This window comes from Emydura macquarii, unplaced genomic scaffold (genome assembly GCF_026122565.2).
Source record: "Emydura macquarii macquarii isolate MOO-44397 ecotype Brisbane River unplaced genomic scaffold, CSIRO-AGI_Emac_v2 contig_2825, whole genome shotgun sequence".
In the NCBI taxonomy this organism is placed as follows: domain Eukaryota; kingdom Metazoa; phylum Chordata; order Testudines; family Chelidae; genus Emydura; species Emydura macquarii.
In genome coordinates, this window is record NW_027132962.1 from 813,845 (window position 1) to 832,436 (window position 18,592).

At 42.7% G+C, this 18,592-nt stretch overlaps 1 protein-coding gene across 3 annotated transcripts in view; it reads right to left on the reverse strand.

Moving 5' to 3' along the window:
- Positions 1 to 12,163: 12,163 nt before the first annotated feature.
- Positions 12,164 to 18,592, reverse strand: part of RELCH (RAB11 binding and LisH domain, coiled-coil and HEAT repeat containing) — a 125,480-nt gene continuing 119,051 nt past the window's right edge. For 2 of the 3 annotated variants that reach the window (XM_067567928.1, XM_067567927.1), the window contains exon 29: positions 12,164 to 14,032. In XM_067567928.1, the coding sequence (XP_067424029.1) occupies positions 13,912 to 14,032 (121 nt within the window). In that variant the 3' untranslated portion in view covers positions 12,164 to 13,911. The remainder of the gene's footprint in view (positions 14,033 to 18,592) is intronic. The other variant, XR_010923624.1, reaches the window with a different exon arrangement.

Sequence of the window (18,592 nt, forward strand, 5' to 3'; positions counted from 1 at the left end):
GCCCTTTGCCTCTGGCTCTGTGCAAGTGACACCAGATAGGCGTCAAATCCACCACACTGCAACTCCTTTCTCCCCTTTACTAACAACAAAACTCCTAAAGCCAGTGGGACACATCTTCAGTTGTGCTGTCTTTCTGGGTATAAATGCTACATTGGGGTAGCTGGAGCTGGGGAGCATCTGTTTCTAAGGTGATCTAATAAGGAAGCTGCTCTTTCATTTGCATACTCAGATTTGGCCCCTGACCAGAAGGAACATGGCTTTATAGGTTATTCCACACCCACAAAAGCGCAAACATCCACACGCACACGCAAAGGAAAACTGTGCTCTTTGCTTGTGCCACCATTCTTTGTTTCCACCACAGATGAATTACCCTTTCAAACAGCCTTCTAATCCAGAGAAAGGATTCATGCACTGCACAAACTCAGCACCCAAAGGTACACAGCAATAAGAATGCATGTAGCAACATAAATACTTTGGTATTCCTCTCTAAACAATAGCAATTTCTTATGCTTTATGGACACGCCCATCCCTTCTAAGCCCAGGAATCTTAAATTTACTTTTACATTTCAGTGCTTATGAAAGGAGTGGCATGACAAGCCTGGAGGCCAAAGTCTGCTCTGTCTTCATTATATATATGAGAGCGACAAGGCAAGTGAGGTATATATTTTATTGGACTAATTTCTGTTGGTGAGAGACAAGCTTTCGAACCACACAGATCTATTACCACACCCTCCTTCTTACTCCCCCATACATATGTAAGTATAGCAAGGGCAGCAGCAGTGTACGATTCTCACGCTTGTGCCTCCATCCTGTGCCAGATAAAGCTATGTGTGGCGTGAAAGAGTAGATCACTTTCCCAGCCTGTTCGATATTTGGCCTGTAATGAAACGACCAAGTACGGTGTTAGACGTAGTCACTAGGCACATTGGAATTGCTATGCCAGGTCAGCCCATTGCTCCATCTCGTCCTGTCTCCAGTAATTCCCAGGTCCACATGCTTCAGAGGACGGTGCAAGAAACCCTGTAATGACACTCATACCCACCTATGGAGAAAGTTTCTTTCTATACCTATCATTTAGTGCTTGACTTATGCTCTAAAAATCCCTCAGATTTGTTAACATGCTATATAAGGTAACTCGGAGTGGTCTTATTATCTATACGTCCAATTCTTTTCGAACCCTACTGAACGCCTAAGACACCATCTCTGTGTACACACACACACACACACGCGTGCACGCACATCTCACTTTCAGTGACGTAATATCTGATCCTACTGAGAAAATGTGGGTGTACACTGCACTCTTTTCACACAGTCTGGCTCAGGAGTGCATTGGGACAGGGACACAGTCTTCATCTGTGTTTGCACTGTGCCTTGCCAGCCACACACTCAGCACAGAGTAAAAACTTTACAAAGTAACGGCATTTAGAAGTTGGTAACGTAACTGACCACTCAGAAAGGTGTATATGCTATTTGGAAAGTGTTCTGGACTGGTGCTAACGGAACAGTTTTGCAGCGAGGAGTGAAGATTCTTCTGAAAGAGCTGTGTACACACCTCATGCCAGAAATCCTCAGTCCTCTGCACCGTATGGGTATTTTTGAATCTTCATATTTAAAATACAAGGAAATGTTGCTCTTAAATAGAACCATCGGTTAAGTCTCTTCCTCTTTTTACTCTCATGCACAATGCTGAGACTGTAAGCGCTGCTTATTTACTAGTGGCTGATTCAGGCCACAGATTTATAGGAGCAAGCACAGTTTCACCACTGGTGCACATTATAGGCTCAGTCTTGCAAGGTGCTGAGTAACCTCAATTCCTGTTGAAGTCAGAAGGCCTTTAAGGTGTTCAGCAGTGCAAAACAGTTTCTATTATAACTCCTGCATACAGATGCTTGTATCTGCCTCAAACATTCACTTTTGGGGATGAAATTTTCACCCCACCGTTACAACTTTTGCCCCCATGTGAAGGTCAATTATTTCTTGAAAGTTTGCGTAAAGGCATTTGTTTCTGAGTTGCACGGTATGAACCTGATCCAAACCCCACTGAAGCTCTTGGCGTCTTCTTACTGACTGTATTGCACAGTGCAGCAAACCCTTAGAAATCAAATTATGACGGTCTGAAAAACAAGAACCAGCAAGTAGGAAGTTTTGTCAATGCTTAAATGATGTTAGCCATGGACGTTCTAGGTAGGGTTGGTCAAAAGTTTGACAGAAATTTTTTGACAGAAAATAGGATTTTCAATGATACAATTTTTTAAATGTCCACTTTCTGTGGAAATCTTTTGTCAAAAAAACCCACAGACACCCCAAAACCAAAATTTCAGTTCAGAACTGCTGCCATGATGCCTCATGCCTCTGTTCTCATGCCTCAGCCAGCCTAAATCTCCAAGGATCCACAGTTGCTCTGGGATTCCCTTCATGCACTACAGTAGCTCAGCCAGAGAGAAGGCTGTGGTGCATCATGGAAAAGGTAGTCTGGCTAGGAAGTTAAGCACATAGAGAAGAATGGGGCATGAAACAAACTCCCTTAAGGCACCCTAGTAGTATTTTTAATAGACATTTTTTGTTGTTGAAGTTTAACCCCAAAGTTTCCAGAGAAAATGTCAATGACATTAAATTTTTAATTTTCATTGACAATTATCACAGAAAAAGCCCAGCTGTAGGCATGCCTTCACAACTGATTGTATAGTAAAATGGCTTCTGCTTTTGCCCCCCAAACACCCCATGACTTAGAACTATTAAGAACTGTGTGAAGGTTGGTTGCAGGCTTAAGATTAAAAAGTCATGATATGCTAAAGATGAGGCTGAATGCACAACTTTAACTCTGCCTCATTGGAAGTATACAGTCTAATGAAGTGAGAATATTCTATTTTTTAAATACAAAATTCTCTCTCTAATGAACTATAAATATGGGTAAATTGTTCTGGTTTTGAGACTGTAAAATCTTCAGGACAGGAAGTTTCCCCTTACTCGTGCTTAGTGGGCCATGATCTTAGGCCTCTAGCCACTACTAAAATGAAAAAAATATCAACTGTGATAATTTAACTAAATAATTCAGAAAGGAAAATTCTGTATCAGAAGAACAACTTGAAAAGATTTTTTCTTGCTGTGAAGTGAATGTTGCTCTATCCAATTTACTTTATGATTTTGGTTTTGAGTATTGGTGTAGCCATGTTAGTCCCAGGACATTAGATACTTGAAGATCTCTGGGTAGCTCGAAAGCTTGACTTTTTTGCCAACAGAAGTTGGTATCTCACTCTCTCTGTGATTTTAAACAGACAAAATCTTTTTCATTACCATTAATTTTTAAAACAAGTTTGTAAATTATGCATAGGGTGGCTTACACTCAACATGCTTTCGACAACCCCACAAGAATATATTAGAGTTAACTGTGTCAATAAAATGCTTGCAGCCCGCTTAAAGACTTAAAAAATTCTTGCAATCATCTGTGGCTAATGTGTGAAGTGTTTATTTAAAGAAAACATAACTGGCATGCTTAACTGATAACTTAGCACTCAAAATATTGAGGCTGTAACAATACTTAAGTATTTCTGGTAGTAAATGTTAGTTGTTCGTTAATTTTTAACTTTTAACATTTTTAGTGTTCCTAAGAAGTGCCAGCTTGATGACCTTGGAGATTGAAATGGATGACAAAACAAGCTTGGAGGCTTTTTTCGAGGCTTTATTCAAGAATAAGAAAAAGAACAGCACAATGGAAGCTCTGTTATAGTGCTCAGCTAATATTCCTCAGTTCTGATCTGGACATATGACTTTTTCAAGGTGTGTGAGGGTAGAGGAAAAAATCACCATGGTAGATGGGGCTTATATTATGCTAATATTTAACATTTCACAGTAATTAAGATACACTAACCAGAAAGGCGATGGAAATGCCATTCTATCATTAGCGCCACTCTGGTTCCCAAGGGAGTTTGTGGAACATCTGCCTTTGGGAACCAAAGCATTTCTTCTCCTGACTCTGCAACCCAGCAGTAGTGGCCAGGACCTGGGGAGCCAACTAAATTTCTTGAAGTAGAAGAGATCAGATACTTTCTGACAGTTTTCTTTGTACTCAGGAAGTATTTGTACTCAGGATAGTATTAACATGCACCTGCCTATGCTAGGGACTGGAGGTTTGTTCTTGTTATACACGTGTGGGGCAGATTGCTTCCTCCCACATTCCAAATGATGAAGAAATCTTCTGGAAGGGTCCCTGTCTTGGAGATTTCCCCATACTATCCTGTCAGGAGATGAGGTTTGCCTCTTAGTGGAAGAGGGTACAGGTTCCAGCCACAAACCTGGCAGATGATAGGGGATGCATGGGAGGTCAGGGCCAGCCACATGAAGAGCTCTGTGCCTCTACACCTCTGGCAGCACAGCTCCATTGGAGCTTTTGTAACAGGGGAGCCCCTCTCCCACCTGATAGCAGTGGCAATATGTAGCGTGTAGCGGTAGGTATAATATAGAAGAGCCTATTGCTGTTTTACCTTTTCCTGGGAGTTTTCCACGGGGTGGAACAGGGTTCTTTCCTCAAGCCCAGCAAGCCCAACAGTGTCTCACTCCATCATGAAACCCAGGTAAAGAGAGACGGATTTGCTGGGTCGAGAAGTAGAAGGGTAGCTACCTTTCCTGCGGAAGAAGGAATATCTGTGTGAGGAAGAGAAGGTTACTCACTCTGTGCAGTAACTGAGGTTCTTCGAGATGTGTCCCCCTCTAGGTGCTCCACTTCAGGTGTCGGTGCATCCTGGAGCTGTCGATCAGAGATTTTTGAAGCAGCGCCTGTCCAGGCCGTGCACACGCAGTGGATGTCTTGTGACGCCATTGGTGTCTCAACCGCTGCTTGCCACCTGACCTCCTCAGTTCCTTCTCTATCATGGAGCTCTAATTACAAACTCTGAAGTGTGTGTGGCGGGGTGGGGGCAGTGGAGCACCCACAGAGACACATCTTGAAGAACCTCAGTTACTGCACAGGGTGAGTAACCTTCTCTTCTTTAAGTGCTGCCCCCTGCAGGTTCTCCACTTCAGGTGACTATACAGCACTGCTTCATCGTGGATGGGGAGGACTTCAGAGTGTTTAAGTAACTGCTGTTAATACTGTAGCGCCTAACAGTGTGTCATTGTCTGTGCTCTGAGTGATTTTGAAAACGTGTGATCAGATGTCCATATTGCTGCTTTGCAAATGTCTGCCAGGAGTACATTGTTGAAAAAGCTGACAGAGGTCACCATCACCCTCGTGAAATGTGTTCTTAGGTGAGGGGGGTGCCTTCATTTTGTTTTGCTCATAGCAGAAGTGGATGCAATTCGATATCCATTTGCAGAGTCTCTGGTTGAGTCTCATAGTGACCTTATCCCTAAAAAGGATAGTGTACGGGGAGTGTGCCATGAAAGCTCCTATCTCACCAACCCTTTTAGCCGACGTGATTGCAATGAGGAACGATACCTTCATTGATAAGTGAAGGATGAGCATGTGGCTAGAGGTTTAAACAGAGGAGGTGTGAGAGTTTTTAGTACCATGTTTAGATTCCATGTTGATGTAGGGTCGTGAATTTCTGGGTACATGTTCTGCAATCTTGTTAGGAAACGTTTGGTGATAGGGTATGAAAATATTGTTAGCCTTCTGTCTTTTGATGTAATGCGCTAATGGCTGTGAGGTGTGCTTTGATGGAACTCATTGAAAGGCCGGATGTTTTTAGTTTTAATAGATGCTCGAGCACCCTTGGAAGTGGAGCTGAGGAGGTGTTAGTGAGTTTTGCTTGGCACCATTTATCAAATCGTTTCCATTTGTGGGTATAAGCTTTATGTGTAGATGGTTTCCTGCTGTTAAGTAAAATGGGTTTTACCTGTTCCGAACATTTTTTCTCTGCTTGGTGGAACCAAGCAGCAGCCACACCATCAGGTGAAGCATGTCCAAATTGGGATGGAGTGTTCTGCCCCCGTTCTGGGTCAAGAAATCTCTCCACATCAGAAGTTGTTGAGGAGTCTGAATTGACATCCTTGTCAGGTAAGAGTATCATGGTTGTCTGGGCCCCGCTGGAGCAATGATTGAGGCTTGGTCTCTGTGAATTTTGTGTACCACTCTTGATAGTAGTGGGCATGGTGGAAAAGCATATAGCAGTGTTGATTCCCATTTGAGGAGGAAAGCGTCTCGTAGGGATTGGTGTCCTATCCTGGCTCTTGAGCAGAATTGAGTGCATTTGTGGTTTTTTGCTGCAAACAAGTCTATTGATGGCCGGCCCCAATGTTGGAATATATCATGCCAAACTGCATTGTTCAGTTCCCATTTGTGTTCTTGGCCCAATTTCCTGTTGAGCTCATCCGCCATTGTGTTCATACCACATACCAGGGAGGTATGATGCAGAAATGGTTATATTGTGGCCTATGCACCAATTCTATAGTCTTGGTGTATAGACTGTGGAATTGGGTACCACCCTGTTGGTTTATGTTAAACACGCTGGCTATGTTGCGGTCATTACTTGGACTGACTTGTTCCTTTTTTGTGGTAGAAAAAGTATGCACAAGCCCTGCGTACTGCCATTAGCTCAAGTAGGTTGATGTGCAGGTAGGTTTCTGGTGGAGACCATTGCCCCTGTATTGTAAGATTCTGCACATGGGCACCCCAGCCTATTAGTGAAGCATCTGTTGTGATTATCACAGATGGTTGTCATCATTAGAAAGGTATGCCCTTGAAGACATTGATTGGATTTATCCACCAGCACAAAGAGTTCTTGATTTTGGGGGGTAGTACCAGTTGTTTGTTTAGGCTGTGCCTATTTGGTGTGTAGACAGAGCTTAGCCATCCTTGGAGACAGCGCATGTGTAGTCTGGCGTGTTGCACTACAAATGTAGTGGCCACCATATGCCCCAATAGTTGAAGGCAGGAACGTGCTGTGCTGTACAGGCTGTTTGTGACTTTTGAAATGAGATTTGTTAATGTAAGGAATTTCTGTGTTGGCAGTGATGCTCTTGCTTCTATGGAATCGAGGCTTGCTCCTATAAATTCCAGTTGTTGAGTGGGTGTCATGGTCCAGTTCAGTTTGTTTATTGGAAGTCCTAGGCGCTGAAAGAGGTCTATGGTCATCTGTGTACTCCACAGTCCCTCTGAGCATTTGGGACTTCTCAAAAGGCAGTTGTCCAAATATAGGAAAATGATTATCCCTTGTCTGAGCAGGTATGCCGCCACGACTGCGAGTGTCTTGGAGAAGACCCGTGGAGCGGTGGAGAGGTCAAAGGGCAGTACCTTGTACTGATAATGCTCTACTCCAATGGTAAATCGATGAAATTGTTGATGATGGGTGTATTCTAATGTGAAAATATGCATCTTGCAGGTTGAGGGCTTAGAGCCAATCTCCCCATTCTAGCAATGGGATTATTGTGGCTAGGGTGACCATCTTGAATTTCTGGACATGAACAAATTTGTTGAGTCTCCTGAGATCCAGTATGGTCTCCAACCTCAATTTTTTTTCTGGGTTAGAAGTACTGGGAGTAGAATCCTCTTTCTTTGTATTGTGTTGGGACTTGTTCTTTTGCCCCTATTTGTAGGAGGTAACACACCTCTTGTTGTAGAAGGTGCTTGTGAGTGGGGTCCCTGAGGTGGGATAGGGAAGGGGGTTGGGCGGGAGGTATGGTTGTGAATAGGATAGAGTAGCTCACTCTGATGATCTTTAAGGTCCCACTTGTCCATGATTGTAGCCCAGGTATTGCGTGCAATTGGTGTCTAAAAATTTGTGGTAATGGTTGCTGGAGTTGGTGTTGTGGGGAAGTTTTTCATGCCCTCAACCAAAGCTTCAAAATGATTGCTTTGGCTGTGGTGGTTGAGACGAGGGAGTTTGGACTTGGTTAGGCCTTCATCTCTGAAGTCTGTGCTTCTGGTGGTATGTATTGGTTGGTCTTTGTTGTCTGGTGAAGGGCGGTTCCCTGCATTGATATGGTTGGTATCTTTTCTGCTTCTGGGCAGGTATACATATCCTGAGTATTCTTAGGGTCGCCTTTGAGTCTTTCATGGAGTGAAGGATTTCGTCCATCTTCTCGGAGAATAGTTCCTTTCTATTAAACAGTATGTTCTACTTTTAATTGCAGGTCCCTTGGAATGCCTGACGGCTGCAGCCAAGATGCATGATGCATGACCACGGCTGTTGCTGTTGTCCGAACTGCTGTATCCACGACATCCAGGGCTGCCTGCAAAGATATTTGAGTGATCAGTTGGCCCTCATGCACCAGGGTCTTAAACTCATGTTTGTTCTCAAGTAAGTAACTGGCGAAGTCGTTCAGTTTAGCATAGCTGTCATATTCACATTTTGGCAGAAGGGCATTATAATTGGCTACTCTAAACTGTAATGTTGCTGAGGAGTACATTTTGCACTAATAGGTCAAGTCTCTTACAGTCTTTGTTCTGTGGCGTGGACTTATACTGTGTGTGTTTGTTCCTTTGATTGGCAGCATCTACCACCAGTGAGTTAGGAGGAGGATGGGAGAATAGAATCTCCAGACCCTTGGCTGGAACATAGTATTTTTCTGTCCACCCTATGCAGGTTGGTGGCTCTATGGCTAACTTAACCTGACTAAATTATCTCTCTAAATTATTTCTAACTGATTTCTTGTGTTTTGGTTTTTTGTTAGGGATAGTGCTATGGAGCTCTGTCTCAGGCCGAGGACAGTTGAGAAGGAACTGAGGGTTCAGGCTGCAAGTGGCAGTTGAGGCACCAAAGTGCCACGAGAGACCCACTGTGCATGAGTGGCCCGGACAAGCACTTTTGCAAAAAGTGCTGAATGACAGGACGCACCAACCCCTGAAGTGGAGCACCCACAGGGACAGCACTTGAAGAAGAAGCTATCTTGCCCACATGGTTTATGTCACTGATTCACAATTTAATTGGTTTGTGTTTCCATTTCATTTTTAATGAGGGGACACATACATTAAGTCATTTGAAAGAAAACAGCTTCTCAGTTAACCTAATTTAAAATGTAACAATTTAAAAAACCCACAATAAGCTATTAGTGTTTAGTCAGTTCAGAGTATTAGAATAAACATCTGAATTAGTGTGTTATATGTGATCTTGTGCATGAAGTATACATCTATTAGGAGTGTAGCTTGAAAGATCACTGTGTAGTTCAGATGACAAACTACTTGCACGCTGTTACCTACCATGACCTACAAGTCATTTTTCTGAGTCACTGATTTCCAAAATACAGTTTCCAATCCTATACACCTGACTTACACTCTTGGTTCTTAGGTGCATGACTTTGCAATTTAACAGTATTAAAAAAGATGTTCAAGTGAGTCCATCTTATCATGTGATTCAGATCACTATGTAGAACTGATGGTCTATCATTTATCACTCCAATTTTTGTCATCTGAAAACTTTACCTGCAATGTTTTAATCTTTTCTTCCAGATCACTGAAAAAGACATTAAGTAGCACTGAACGAATAAAAGATCCCTCTTGGACCTTTCTAGAAATGGCCCCATTGAACGATATTCTCCATTTAATTAATTAATTAATTGATTAATTTATTTAAAGATCAAGTTCCACTAAGTCTACGCTCTTTGGGCAGTGACTGTCTTTTTGTTGTTTGTACAGTGTCTAGCACAATGAGGTGCTGGTCCATTATTAGGGCTGCTAGCTGCTATGGTAATACAAATAATAAAAATAGATCTTTAAATCTTTACTGCTTGCAACTGACATCAGACTTGGCAGGATTTTGCTCAGGACTGAAGTCAAGCTCACCAGCCTATAGGTATAATAGTCATCCCATTAATCCTTTTAAAATATTGGTTGTTTTCCTGCATTCTGGAACTTCCTCAGTATCTCAAAATTTGTTAAATATCAACATCAGTGGGTCAGAGAGCTCCTCAGTCAATTATTTTATTGCAAGTTATCTGGCCCTGAAGATTTAAAAAGTGTTTAACCTCCTCTCTTGCTGCTGGAATAGCAATTATTTCATTAGCACTGAAAGGATATAAAGAAAGAAATATTTTTGAATGCTTCTGGCTTTTCTACACTGACTATTTTAACAGGGTTGTCTAGTAAAGGACCTATTTGGTTAGCACAACACACATATAATTGTCATGACCACTTGCACCTAGGCAATCACTAATTTTTAGTTCTGTGATTGTTAGCTGTTAGAGTGAGATCCAATATAGAATTATCCCAATACTTTATTTGAAAGATATCTATAATGTTTAGAATTCTAAGGAAGTTTTACTAGAAGCAACTTGAGACCTTCCGAGCCTAAAATGGAACCCAAGATTCAAGTCTCACCATTCCTTCGTCAGCAAATATCTGTGATACCCGAAGTATTCCACCTCTCTCTTATGCTAGTCCCCTAGAGGATGACATCTTATTACTCTTCCAGTTACTGTTAGCTCAAGTGGCAGATATCCGTATGAAGGATCTGACATTTCCAACCCTGCTGATGATCAGGTTGTTTTTTTAAATCCCAAGGAAATTACACACAAAAATATTTTAAGAGAACATGAAGGATGCAAAGTCAAGCATTGAAAAGTTAGGAAATGCCAGAATTAATGTTGCGTGTGCAACTTTAATTTGACCCCTTTTTGCATAAGCATTCTGCTAGTCTTTAATTACATGATCACCTATTACATTTTCCACAGGATCCCGGCCTCATTCAATGCACAGGATGAATCTGCTCTGGCTATGAATCAGAATTTGTAGTAAGAGACACATCTATAGAATTTCTACTTGGTATGTGACAGAAGCTGAAAGGGGTAGTGAATGAGGCAGGGGATTGGCAGCAGAGAACTAACAGTCTCATGGTTAAGGCAGTTAAATGGAGAATTGGATTCTATTCCTGGCTGTGACACAGAGTTCCTATTTGATGCTCAGCAAGTCACTTAAACCAAACTTTTCACTGTGGTCACCAATTCTGTGTTCCTCATTTTCTGGATCCATGCCCTGAAACCCAGAGTCTGATTTGCAGAAGTGCTGAACATTCACAGCTGCAACTGAAGTCAATGGGAACTGTTTTGAACATATAAAGTGCTATATAATGCTATATGTTTTAAAAATCTTGTATATCTTTGACTTCTCTGTGCCTCAGTTTCCAATCTATGGAACAGGGATAACATCCCCTTCTCACATGTATTGTGAAAACAAATGCATTAATGTTTGTGATGCACTCATACTGCAGTAATGGGTGCCACAGAAAAACCCATCAGGAAATTAATAATTCTTTATTCAGAGCAGTGTTTGAATAGTGTGCAGTAAATAAGGAATTCTATCACACAGAACACTGAGAAAATAAAATATGGAATAGCTACTCATTAATTGAGCACCATCCACTCAGTGCACTGACAGACAAGGGATCCGTGGAAAAAATGTGTGATCATATAATTATAGATAATTAATATTAGAATGCACAGACAACCTTTATTTTGGCATTTCCTAACTTTTCAGCACTTGACTGTGCAACTTTTAATGTTCTTTTAACATGTGTGTGTGTGTGTAACTATAGACACGTTTAAACATCTCAACTGTGCACATACAGCACGGCTCTGAGATCAGACTCAGACAGGCATATCCCATCAACCACACAGACTTATCTCTGTGGTCACAAAAGTTCAGTTCTTTGCTCTTGTAAAGGCAGTCAGTGCACAGATTCCAGCCTTTTACAGTCATATGTACAGACTCCACAGGAAGACTACTTAATCCTTGACTATATGGAGTGCTGTAATTTCTCATGATTCACAAACCTTCCATTTGGCTCCATTTATGCCAGCATTGCTGCACACAGATCCAGAGTCTTAGAATTTGCTTAGATTTAAAACATAATTGACAATTGCTCAGTGACAGGAGTCCTAAAGACCTCATGAAGCATTGAGGGACTTTGATAGACCTTGCCAGCTATGCCTCACTCCGTTCCAGTCTCACATCACCACCTGTGGAGGTTGTATGGGAAAGCAACTCCTGTGTGACTTTCCCTCTCCTGCCTTTCCAACATGAGATCCACTGGGTCCTTATGTAATTTTCCTGACTGCCACTCCTGCTCACAGCCATCCACATCTTTGTAAATGAATGGTGTACACATGCCCATATGTGTAGAATACACATTTTAAAATAAAACAAATTGGAAGGAAAGTTTGAGGAGTTTCATTGCACCCATTTGGGTGTAGCAATCTTTTTTGGTGATGCTTAGAAATAAACATACAAGGCTAGTATGCAAAACTTTTTATTTATAGCAGAACAATTGACAGGAAAGTCAGCCACTTCCAATTTCTCAGGAATGTCTCCATCATTTCACAGTCAGTGTGTAGGAGCATAGTTATTTCATGGTAGCGAGTTATGGGAATGAACTGAACTGGTTTTTAAAAGGCCTCTCTGTACAGTGTAAAAAGGATTATTGTGATGTGGGTGCAGCAGGCTCTCACTATGCAAGTATGTCGGGCAATGCGCACACACTGCCATTAGGCAAAGATACAAAGCCGTTAAGAATATTAGTAGTGGGTATTAGCTATGTGTATGGGGAGCACTACATCCACGTTATGTTGCAGAAATGTATCCTTTCATTATCTATCCACTTCTTTCACTTCCCCAATTGCCAAAAAAGGTAATACTTACAATTCTAATGGTAGTGTAACACTTGCAGAGAATAATTCACTTTTCCCATTTAGATTGTTTGTTTTACCACCTATTGCCAGTTTGACGTGGGCACTTTAGTTTACATTCAGAAGCTTACACTGACCAAATATAGTGGAAATGTCCATAAGAACAAGGACAGACTTGGTTGTGAAGATGCTTTTTTGTCAATGCATCGTTAAAGAAAAAAATTGTTGAAGATACTGCTTTTAAAGATTGCTTTTATTCTCTAAAAATAGGTATATGGATTTCATAAACTTGTACATAATCTACTTGTGAATATTTTAGAGACTTTTGTAGATCACAAATTCTCATTAATTTATTTAAAATATTTTCTTCCAAAGTCTGAATTGAGAGTTAGATAACTAACCAATCTAATTATTGCTTTTAGCCTCATACTGCACAATACAGTGCAGCGAGGGGAAGATGAGATTACTGTTTTGCTTTTGCACATGGTTTTTCTGTCTGCAGACATCTCTAATGCAGTGCATTGGCTCTGACCTGAGAACCTTGCAGAAGACCCTACAGGAGTCAGACCCTTTTAGCTTGAATACTGGGTAAGATTTATCTTGATCATCAATTTACTTTCTTTAATCAGTGGATGTGCCTTCCAGTAGGGAGACATAGTTAAAGTGCTTCAGTTAAGGAAACCCCCTCCAACAGATAGAAGAGGTTTATCTGGAGAATTTGAATCACTACTTACAGAATATGCACTGAAGTATCTGAAATGCTGAATGTTTCCCAGGGATCAATGCAGTGCAAGCAGTTCTATACAATATGTGCTGCAATTCCTCTAGATTGGAGATGTACAGTACTTATAAAAACACAACCCAAAAAGCAGAGACTAGTGCTGGTGGCTTTTCCTTGTCATTTTAGAAACATAAAAAATTCTGCACTACTCTTTCATAATTTAAATACATAAGTAATCTCCACTTTTATTACTCCATGACAATGACTTCAAATTTACATTATTTTAAGTACCATTATAATAGCTCCGTGTATAATACAGATATTTGCTGATATCTTGTCAGAAAATAAAATAAAAAATACCTTTCACTATATAAAAAAATTATGCTGGAAAGACAAAACACAGAACAGGGACTTGGTACAGACTATGAATTCAGTTTTATATCAACCACAGTTAACCCAAAAATTAACAGATACATAGCAATATTCAAAAGCAGTGCAAATATCTTTGGAGGTTAGAATAAAATTATACTACAAGAACATGAGACAGAGGAAATAAAAAGGCAAGTACTTCAAGTACAAGGAACCAGTCCGCATGAGGTCCATCTTAGTGTTTATTTGAATTTCTTTTCCAAATTTTACTTCTTCCTCTGAAACACATTGGCCAACATGGCACCTGACGTAGTCAGCTGGCCCATTTTGTTCAAAAACTTGGTCTTTGTATCTTCACTCACAAGGCTTGCAGCAATTGACATTGAGCTGGGAAAGAATTAAGAAATTAGTTACATAAGAGAACTAAAAAACCCCAAAGAATGCCATGGCTCACTGTTTAATACGCAACATATCTTATCAGCACGTTCATGGTTTAAAAATGAAAGGCTAGGCTGTTACAAATAGCTATGAAAAAGCCAAACCCAAAGACACACTGACGACAAGTCTACAGACCAGACAAACAACAATTTTCTTCATGGGCTAACCTAATGCTATTCTGAACTCCAATTTCCTTCTAGCCTCCACAATGGTAGTGTCTCTCAGGCATCATCAAACTTCTATATTACTTGTGCACCTCAGGGTGCAATAGCACAATCAACCCAAATGGTAGTTTTCCACATTCATAGTTCCAGGAAAAAGCAGCCCTAGAGGTCCTTCAAACACAGCCCTCAATATTGAATAGTTTTAAAATGCCTTTACATGGAGTATCTTTAGAGTAGCTTAATATTTTGATAATTATTTCTCAAAGATGAATCCCTTTATGAAGCATCCACTCCGTCACCATTTAGTTGGAAATGTAAACGCTAAGCCTTCATGTGTCCAAGTACAATACATTTGGAAGACCACATCTAACCTCAAATTAGATTCAGAAAAGCAATAAAGCTGAAACTACTGAATGTAAGAAACCAGAGTGTGGGGCAATAGGTTTTAAAAAGTCATACAGTTAACGCAGTCACACAGACACTTCTCTGGAACTTTCAATGAACTGGAGTGCTCAATTTCCTGGCAGATAGATAACTGTCACTGCAGTAGAACTGTGTCATAAGGCAGATCACTTCTATAAATGAGAATATCACAAAAGGCAGAAGTACTAATAAATGTGCTGCACTTCCCGTACAACATCAAGACATTTGTGGTTAGAATGTCAAGGCAAACTTTTTTTCAACATAATGCAGCACCAAGATTTACTAAGATTAAAATGGAGTCTTTTTTCCTTTATAAAGCTCAGTAGGGACTCTTTTCATCGGATAATTATCAAAGTGCTTACAGAATCCAAAGTCCATAAAAACGAATTTCCTGAAACCAGACATGTACCAATCAGACACAGTATCACCATTTCAAACCTGCCAGAATGGAGCAATTTATATTAGGCATTTTAATGTCAAGGCAGATCAAATAAGTGAAAATTAGTTATAAATTGTTCTCCCATAAGCCAAAAGACATTACTCACCTTTTGCAGTAATGGTTCTTCGAGATGAGTGCTCTATGGGTGCTCCACTGTAGGTATATCTTCCCCCTGCGCTGCTCAGAGAACTTTGGTAGCAGTTTGTCCCACCCGTATATGCACTGTTCCTCGCCTGCCACGAGGATAGCTAGTGTGCGTGGGCAATCCCTTCTTTTCTCAGTTCCTTCTGTAGAGTCAACTACCAGAACTCCAAAGTAGAGGGGAGGAGGGTGGGTTGTGGAGAACCCATAGGGGGACGCATGTCGAAGAACCATCGTTACTGCACAAAGTGAATAACTTTTTCTTCAAGTAGTGCTCCACCGTAGATGACTCCTGAGCAGTGCCCAGCATTGGAGACTGGGACTTCGGAGTAGAGTCTGATGTGGATGATAGTACAGTGGCACCGAATTTGGTGTCTGCAGCCAAATCCCCCAGGATGGCATACTGTTCTGCGAAGGTGTGTGCAGATGCCTGGGTAGCTGCTGTGCAGATTTCTGATATAGGGATACCCCAGGAGAAGGCCACAGATGAGGAGACTGACCTCATAGAATGCATGTATATTGAAGGTGGGGGTGCTATCAAGCAATTGGTAACAGAGTTTAATACAACCCGAAACCCACTTGGAGAGTTTCTGAGCTGAAATTGCTGAATCTTTTGACCCATCTGCAACAGAGAGTGTCTTAGAGATTTCCTGAAGGCTCTTGTCCTGTCCAAATAGAAGGTCAAGGCTCTCCTCATGTCAAGCATATGGAGGATGGCTTCCGTATAATCCTGATGAGGTTTGGGATAAAAAGCTGGAAGCTGAATAAGCTGATTTATGTGAAATGCAGAAGTCACCTTGGGAGTGAATTTTGGATGTGGTCTAAGCGTGTCCTTGTCAGGGAAGAACACCATGAAAGGGGGATGCACCATCAGAGCTGCTACTTCTCCATCCTTCTTCAGAGGTGATGGTGATGAGGAACACCATCTTCATGAAAAGGTGAGTTAGTGAACAAGTGGCCATGGGTTCAAATGATGGCCTAATCAGACTTTTTAATACTAGGCTGAGATCCCATTGAGGAATGGGAAGTCTAGGTTGTGGGAGTGGGAAGTCTAGGTTGTGGGAAGAGGTTTGCTATGCCTTTGAGAAACCTCTTTGTAGTTGAATGTGAAAAGACTGAGTATCCTTCTACCTGCTCATGGAACTTGCAATCGCTGCCAGATGAACTTTCAGTGAATTGACAGAGAGTCCTGATTTCTTGAGAGACAACAGGTATTCTAGGATCACCAGTAGAGTGGATGTATTACAGATGACACCTTTGGGCTGGCACCAGATCTGACATCTCTTCCATTTCTGTAGATAGGTATGGTGAGTAACTCCTTTCCTATTGAGCAATTAAACTTCTTGCACCTCTTCAGAGCAAGCTGTGTCTATGCGCTGGAACCATAAAGAAGCCAGGCTCTGACCCACAAAATTCGCAAGTTGAGATGGAAACTGCATCTCTCATTCTGTGATAGAAGGTAAGGAGTGATTGGAAGAGTCATCAGTGGACATGGTGCCAGTTGTGATAGGTAAGGGTACCACATCTGTCTGGGCCAGGGGGGAGCAATCAGTATGATGTTTGCTGTCTTTTTTCACTTTCAACAAGATTTTCAGTATCAGAGGAAATGGGGGGAAGGCATAAAGAAGGCCCTTGTCCCATGGAAGGAGGAAAGCATCTTCCATGGAGTGCTGTCCAATCCCTGCTCTGGAGCAGTACCATAGACATTTCTTGTTCTGATAAGTATCGAATAGGTCTATTATTGATGTCCCCCGTTGTCAGACTACGTCATGGAGTACCACCGAATCTATCTCCCATTCGTGGTCATCTGGGAATTTGCTGCTGAGAATTTCCAGTCGTGTTGTGTATTCCTGGCAAGTAGGCCACTGATACTAGGATATTGTGGGAGATGCCCAGTTGCATAGCTTTAGTGCTTCTATGCACAGGTGAGACCTGGTGCTTCCCTGACAGTTTAAGTAATACATGCAGGCCACATTATTCGTCATGACCCGTGTGTGTGTGTGTCTAATCAGTGGAAGGAATTGAGCAAATGCATATTTGACTACTCTGAGTTCGAGCAGGTTCATGTGGAGGTATGTCTCTACTGAAGACTATTTGCCCTGTATTGTGTAAAACAGGGTTACTTACCAGTAACTGTTGTTCTTCGAGATGTGTTGCTCGTATCCATTCCATTATAGGTTTGTGTGCGCCCCGTGCACAGATTCCCAGAACTTTTTTCCCCTTAGCAGGCCCCATAGGGTCGGCTCAGGTGCCCCCTGGAGTACCGCGCTCATGCCGTAGTACATAGGGTGCTGCCGACCCCGCGGGCCCTCAGTTCCTTCTTTCCGCCCGTTGACGGTTGCTGGAACATTGTCTCTTGCTTTGCAAGTCGCAGCCCCTTAGTACTTAGTTTGTTTAACAAAGCTTCAGTAGTTAGATAGTTAGGAAACCCTCAGGGGTTTTTTCCCTCGCGTTGGGCCATGCCTGGCTCAATGGGTTTCAAGCCCTGCACCAAGTGTGCTAAGCCTGTCCCTGTGAGTGATCCTCACTCTCGCTGCCTCTGATGCCTCGGGGAGCAGCACCGCAGGGACAAATGTAAAATCTGTAGAGCCTTCAAGCCACGCACCCAAAAGGAGAGAGAAGCGCGGCTGAAGGTTATCCTGACGGAGTCCTCCCACCGTCCGGACTCCGAACCGGCGCGGTCACCTGTGGCACACAGCGTCTCCTCGGTGCGGAGCGCTCCGCCAGCACCGGCATCGTCGACCAAGGGCCCGGCACCGAAGCGCCGCAAGGACTCCACGCACCGAGACTCCCCGGCACCGACCCGACCCCGGGGGAGTCAGGAGATGCCCCAGCCACGTGCCGTCGAGATTACTCCGGCACCGGCATCTCCACGCAGGGAGCCTTCCCCGACTCCGCGGAGTGGGGTAGTGCCCTTGCAAGGACCGTCGATGCTGGAGGCATTCGCTGCGGCACGCGCCCTCATGGGCCTGCCCACACCTCCGTCCCCCCCTCGGCCAAGGGCTAGGGGACCTGCATCTCGGGGTAAACCCGTGCTGGGTGGCCCCGGTGGGTGGTTGAGACAGGAGTCTAAGTCTCCCCCCAGACGGCCAAGGAGGGTGGAGAGTGCGGGCTCCCCTCCCAGCTCCGGCACAGAATCCAGCTCCTCGACACCGCGGTACCGAGGGAGATCGAGGAGTGCTCCCTCTCACACGTTCTTATTGGCCATTATCTCAACTACACAGGTCAACAATCTGGCAGCTATGATGGCTGACCCCCCCCCCCCCCCAACTCATACACTGTATTGCACAAGCATAAAGTTTCCTTCCTGCTCCACTCTAAGTTCCTTCCAAAGGTGGTGCT